The 6,863-nt window shown below is 33.3% G+C and overlaps 1 protein-coding gene across 1 annotated transcript in view; it reads left to right on the plus strand.

Annotated features, from left to right (window-relative positions):
- Positions 1-6,863, plus strand: part of LOC119583612 (ATP-dependent RNA helicase Ddx1-like) — a gene marked incomplete in the record, with an annotated part of 25,906 nt that overhangs the window by 3,466 nt on the left and 15,577 nt on the right. Inside the window, 4 exon segments of the mRNA XM_037932191.1 lie at positions 3,791-3,842; positions 4,016-4,197; positions 4,867-5,066; positions 6,799-6,830. Coding sequence (XP_037788119.1) covers positions 3,791-3,842; positions 4,016-4,197; positions 4,867-5,066; positions 6,799-6,830 — 466 coding nt within the window.

Below are 6,863 nucleotides of genomic sequence, written 5' to 3' on the forward strand. Positions count from 1 at the left end.
TTTTAAAAAGGGGGGGGGGCCAAAAAGAGGGGGAAAAAAAAAAAAAAGGGGGGGGAAAAAAAAAAAAGTGAAGGGGTTTTTGGGAGTTAGGTTTTTGAGGGACCCATGTAGTAAGGAGTTTATAGAGGAGTAAAAACATGATGGGGAAAATTTTAGAGGAGAGGGGGGAAAAGGGGGGGAGGGGGAGAGGGGGGAGGGGGAGGGGAGGAGAGGGGGGGGGAAAAAAGGAGAGGGGAGAGAGAAAAAAATTTTAAAAATTGAGTGAAAGGCTGCTGGAAATTGTGCATTGCAAAGAGGGTATGTGGAAAGTTTAAAAAATATATATACTTTTCCCAAAAAGTATTTTATTTGTAAGACTTTTTTTGGGGTTTACTGAATATATAAAACGAAGGACTAAAAGTAACATACAAAGGCAAGTCTGTTAAATTTATTTTTACGGGAGTTCAGCACACATGTACTGTGTGGAATTCTATTAAACACAGCAGGGGGGGGCCCTTGTAGCAGGGGCACAAAAGGGTTGTAACCTTTTTTTTTTACCGAGGGCAATGCACAGAGGAAAAGGGAAAGGACATGCCCCCTTTTTTAGGAGAGAGGGGAAAAAAGAAAAAAAAAAAAAAATATATAAAAAATATATTATTTATATATATATATTATATATAAAAATTTTATAATTTTTTTAAAAAAATTTTTTAAAATTTTTTATATATATTTTTTTTTTTAAATATTTTTTTTTTTTTTTTTAAAAAAAAATTTTTTTTTTAAAAAAATTTTTAATAAAAAAATTTTTTTGTTTTTTTTAATATTATTTTATTAAATTTTTTTAATTTTAAAATTTTAAAAAAAATTTATAAAAAAAAAATTTTAAAAATTTTAAAAAATTTTTTATTTATTTTATATTTTATATATTAAAAAAAATTAAAAAATTAATATAAAATAATATATTTTAAATAATTTTTAAAATTTTTTAAATATTTTAAAATTTTTTTAATAAATTTAAAATTTTAATAAATTTTTTTTTTAATTTTTTTATTTTTTTTTTTTTTTTTTTTTTTTTTTTTTTTTTTTTTTTAAAATTTATTATTAAAAAAATATATACATTATATATATATTTACACTATATATATATATATTAATATATATAAATATTTATTATAGAAAAAAAAAAAAAAAAAAAAAAAAAAATTATATTAATATATATATATATATTATATATATTTTTATATATATATATATAAATATTATATATATATATATATATATATATAGCTATTATATATATATATATTATATATGTTTCTTTTTTTCTCTCTCTCTATAAGATGGCAGTGTCCATTTCCTCTTCCTCTGTGCATTGCCCTCGGTACATTAACAGAAAGAGTGTCTGACAGACTCAGCATTTGGTGCCCTGATATCAATTGCGCACTCTACCCTGCTGTGCTTAGATAGAGAATTCCACACAGTACATGTGTGACTGGAACTCCTGTAAACTATTCAACAGACATTGCCCTTTGTATGTTACTGTTACTAGTCACTCGTTTTATATATCTCAGTAGACCACATATGAAAACAGTCTACAATATAAAATACTATATAATCTGGAAATGTATATATATTTTTTTACAGCATATTCCACATACACCTGCTTTGCAGATGCCACCAATTTCCAGCAGCCTATCAACTCAAGCTTTTATGCAACTTTGAATTCTCTCTCTCTCTCTCTCTCTCTCTCTCTCTCTCTCTCTTCTCTCTCTCTCTCTCTCTCTCTCTCTCTCTCTCTCTCTCTCTCTCTCTCTCTCTAAATTTCCTCATGCAGGGTGTAGAAAATGATGAATACTAAACACTGGCATATAGATACAAGAGGGCAAACTATGGAGCAATAAGCTATGTGAGTACACCAAAGTAAACAAAAAGCTGGACCTACCAGCAAAGAGGTAGCTCACAAATCAGTGTACTTCTACTCTTTTTTTTTATCAGTTAATTATATAATTGTTTACAATACTTTGCCCATGTAAATTTCAGACCATGAGGAGACTTTATTCCTTGACAGTGTTGCTATGATTATGGGTTATTTTAAAAGATACACAGTGACTATGTAGAAGAAAAATGTGCCTTTTGGGTTGGTGAATGTTGGCTTTATCTTGGTATGCTCGGCAAGATAGAGCTCAGCAAGAATGTACAGTACAATAACTTGTATATATTTGCTATGGTACAGATTCACTGCTCATTGGCAGTCTTACCGCACTCTTTGCACATCATATCCCTATTCCTCTAACAAGTTTTGATTGTCTAGAATATTGGTTAGATGTGATAATATCTCACAACACTGCCAACACTGTCCACTCGTTACCACTGTACTAGCCTCTGGGCTAGTACAGTGGTAACGTGTCGGCCTCTCATCGGAGAGGTCGGCGGGTCGCACCCCGCCCGGGCGCGAGAACTTGCAACTGTCGCCTGGAGGTTACTGCTGTGGCTGGGCATCACGGCGGGCAAGGACTCGGTTCATCTGAGTCAGCAACGGCTGACACACATGAGCAAAATCAAGCAGACAGTATGTCACACCAAGAATATCCATTGTATCAAATGGAATCCAAACCAAACTTTATAAACTTGTTGCTGATGAACTTGTTGCTCAGGAATACAATTGCTTGAATAATATTTAGCTATAGAGTAAGTACAAGTACATGTCAAGAAAAGTGCTGTTACATTTGTTTTAGCTATTTCTGTGAAATACACAGTGTTACCTGACCTGCCATGTCTCACTCTGGGATATGAGAGCCCAAATGACTATTATTAACTTTGGCTGAGGAACCTCTTTTCCTTGGAAGTCTGCTTGATAAATCTGCTCACAGTGGTTCTAGACTTGTCATTCTGACCTAAGCCACTTTAAAATTAGCTATAATTTAGCAAAACAAATGTATAGAAGCTCACAGTTCAACAGTTCATAGTTTGGTAACCTATGATGACAAGGGAGGTTCATAGTTTTTTTCATGACAGTTACCTCTGATGACCCAGTTTCTCAGCCTATCCTTACCACAGTTGCCAAAGTAGGATATATCAACTTCTACCAGGAACATATTTGGTCTTTATTGCTTGATGAGTTCAGTATGCATACTTCAAAGGCTCATGCTTTTATGTTAAATGATTACCATTGGTAACCCTTTTGTACTGAAAAAAAGAGAAAAGACATTAAGAAATACATCAGGGTAGGGTATATAGTAATGAATCATTCATTTATCATGTATTTGTGGATATGTGAAATACAAAGTAAAAAACAGAGTAATGTTGCAAATAGCTTGGCAATGCTGGAAAATGACTATATGAATGGAAATTGTTTGGGGGGGTGGAGGGAAGGAATGGTGAGTGTACTTGTCTCTGATGGCTTGGGGGGATATAGAGAGGATTGGATAGGGAGATAAGCCATCCAAGCACACTGGCTCTCTTCTCTAACCTTGAGGATGGAAAATAGGTGCCAAACAATACCTAATCTACTAGTTTCCCCAAATTACATTCCATTCACACCCAAAGAGAGCCAGCCAGTTTTTAAAAGTGGATGCTCTATTGAGGCATCTTGAATGCGAGGAAAAATTTACATATGCCTGATTTAGGAGGCTTTGGTTTTTTAGGGTAAATCATATAGATATTGAATAGGCATAGAAATGAAAGTTATTGCATGAATAAGCTATAGTTTAATTGATTTGAGGTTTATGTAGTGCATTTTCTCTAGAATGTATAGAAGATACAATTGGATATATTAAAGGCCAAAGTATTATACTTATTTTCTTCCTTCCAGAAATGGGCGTAATGCCAGAGATAGCGAAAGCTGTCGAGGAGATGGACTGGACGTAAGTAAAGAGTCAGATCTTATATATTTATATATATTTAGAGTAAGAGAGAGAAGAGAAAGTGATCATAAGGTACACATGTGACAAACATATGTAGACATGTATAGATCAACAGAGAGACAAACCCCCTCCATCCCCTGAAAATAAATGCTCAATCTCCCCCATACCCCTAGACTCCCCACGGATGTGCAGAACGAAGCTGTGCCCCTCATCTTAGGAGGTGGAGATGTGCTGATGGCCGCAGAAACAGGCAGTGGCAAGACGGGAGCTTTCTGCCTGCCCATCCTGCAGATCGTGTGGGAGACGCTCAAGGACATCCAGCAGGGCAAGACGTCCAAGGTCAACAAGGAAGTCTGTGAGTAGGGAATGGGGTTGTTGGTTTGTCTCTGTTTCTTAAAAATTTATGTTTTATTATTTTTTTTCTCCATCCTTTTTATGATTGTTGTTGTAGTTGTATTTATTGTGACATTTTTTTTTTTTCTTTAGTCTATTTTTTTTGGGGGGGGGGGATAATAGTGATTTTTTAAAGAATTGCTAGAATGTGAATAGGATGTTTATTTTAAGAGCTGTGCCTTATTTCATCGGTTAGATTAGCTTTAGGAATGAAAAGAAGTAGTTTGGCATTTTTATTTTTTAGATATGATATAATATGATTTTTTTTTTTTTTTTTGCTACTTGTAATGAATATGTTGCCTCTATTTTTAAAAGTACATATTAAACCTTTTAATAATGATAATTAAATTGCTTTATTTCTTTTTGTGTTTTTTCACAACTTTTGATTTTCTTGAGAGTAAATAAAGCTTGTTAGTTGTATATTTACCTGGTTAGAGTTTGTTTCCTTTCTCTTTGTCTTTAAGTTATGAACCATTAGGACTGAATTATAATTGGTCACAATTTTTTTTGTTGTGCTTTTTTTTTTTCTTTTCTTTTCTTTTCTTTCTTTTACTTTAAGCCCATGGTGTAACTCAATATTAAAAAAAATTAATGTTTCTCTTTTTTCTTGTTTTTCATCTCCCCCACAAAGCACCCCACTGGCTTATGAGCTTCTTTGACCGTGATGCGGGCATGGCAGTGACGCCCGATGGCCTGCGGTGCCAGTCGCGTGACCCCAAGGCCTGGCAGGGCGTCCGCTGCACTAAGGGGGTTGTGGGCAAGGGCAAGTACTACTACGAGGCCACTGTATCCGACGAGGGGCTGTGCCGCGTGGGATGGGCAACGCCTCAGGTTAGAAAGAGAGAAAGGAAGAATTGAGTTGGAGGAAGCATAGTGATTTTTATTTAATACTAGATATTTTTGTTTATAATTACATGCCTGCTATTTGATGTGTTCCAATGATCCAGATTTTTATTACATTTTTTAGGTTTGAAGGAACCAGAAAATAGAATAATTTCTCCTTATAGATAATATGTAATAGGTTTATAAATTTTGGTCATGATGATAATGAGAAAAACAATAGAATATTCAAAATATTCTGAAGTATGAAGGTGCTTCCAGCGTTTGCACTAAATAACCTGTGGAGAATGACATTTAATCTTGCAAAGCATGTATTAGCGCAATTTATTCATTTCTATACTTGTATATCAGCCTTATTTTGATAGCAAGCCATAACAAAAAAATTTGTAAGTGATCAGCAAGAATTACACAAAATACCACTTTCTCTGGCTCATATCCAGCACAGGCCATGAGCTATTGAGACTGAAACACGCTGGGATGGAAGTCAGGATTATGGACTTCCGTAGTCAGTGGTAAAAATACACACTTGGCCAGACATCAACTCATGTCACGTGGGCAAGTGACCAGTTGGTCCATCGTGTGAATGTCATGTCATTTGGAGGAATGAGTTAAGCAACCTGCATAATAATGTCTCCTGACCCCTGAAGCTTAGCCAGTATTGCCAAAGAGTTATTATTTAAGCATTGTTTTCTTGGGGAAGATTTACAAATTTGCAGTTTTTAGTGTATTTGGTTTGAAATATATTCTAATTAATTATATTATGGTGATAACAAGCAGTAAGAAAAAAAAAAATAAATCATACATGCTGTATATAAGAAGTTTAAGCAATTTGGTAATATTGGAAGCATTAACCCATTGTTGATGGGATGGGAAGAATACATGCAATGTCCAGTGTGTCTTTCTGTTTATTGATTGCCTTTACTTTTCTTTGATTTTTGGAAAAAAATCTTTATTGTTTTTATTGCTATTAGTATTTCTAATAACATTATCATAATCAAAATGTCAACAACAATAATAATATCAAAGTTAGCCTGAATGCGATGGTCATTGCATTTACGTACATGCTATGGCCACTGTAAGTTTACTTTATTAATTGTTTTTATACACATATAGTTACACTTGTACCAAGTCACCAATGAGCCCATTACGAGCTCTGCCTGTCTCGCCTGTTTACTCTTTTCGTTGATTTTTGAAAATATTTTACATTATCTTCTATTGCTGTTACTAATGTTTATAACATTACAGTAATTATAATGTCTATAATAAGAGTAACACCATATTCATAACATTATTAAAAAAAAGAAAGAAAAGAAAAGAAAAAAAATCTGCCAATTCAAGGGAAAGTGAAATCAGGTCACAAGGTCTACTAATTGACTCCTTTGTGGCCAAGCACTAGGAGAGCCATCTATGTGCTGAGACATTTCACACACACACACAAAAAAAAAAAAAAAGCTAACAGATTTAGAAACATAAAATTGAAAGTTGTTATTGTTATTAGTTGTAGTATTGGTACTTATATTGATATTGTTATTATTATTATTATTATTATTATTATTATTATTATTATTATTATTATTATTATTATTATTATTATTATTATTAGTGTTGTTACTCTGTTTACTTTTACTGCTGTTATTGTTTTTATTATCATCATTATCATTATTGATAACTACAACACAACTTTTATTATAAATAATCATGATAATTTCTTTTTACTCTCCAGGCTGCCCTAGACTTGGGCACGTGCAAGGCAGGGTTTGCTTGTGAACTGGCAAAGCCAACGCCGTT

The sequence above is a fragment of the Penaeus monodon genome, chromosome 17 (genome assembly GCF_015228065.2).
Source record: "Penaeus monodon isolate SGIC_2016 chromosome 17, NSTDA_Pmon_1, whole genome shotgun sequence".
NCBI lineage: Eukaryota > Metazoa > Arthropoda > Malacostraca > Decapoda > Penaeidae > Penaeus > Penaeus monodon.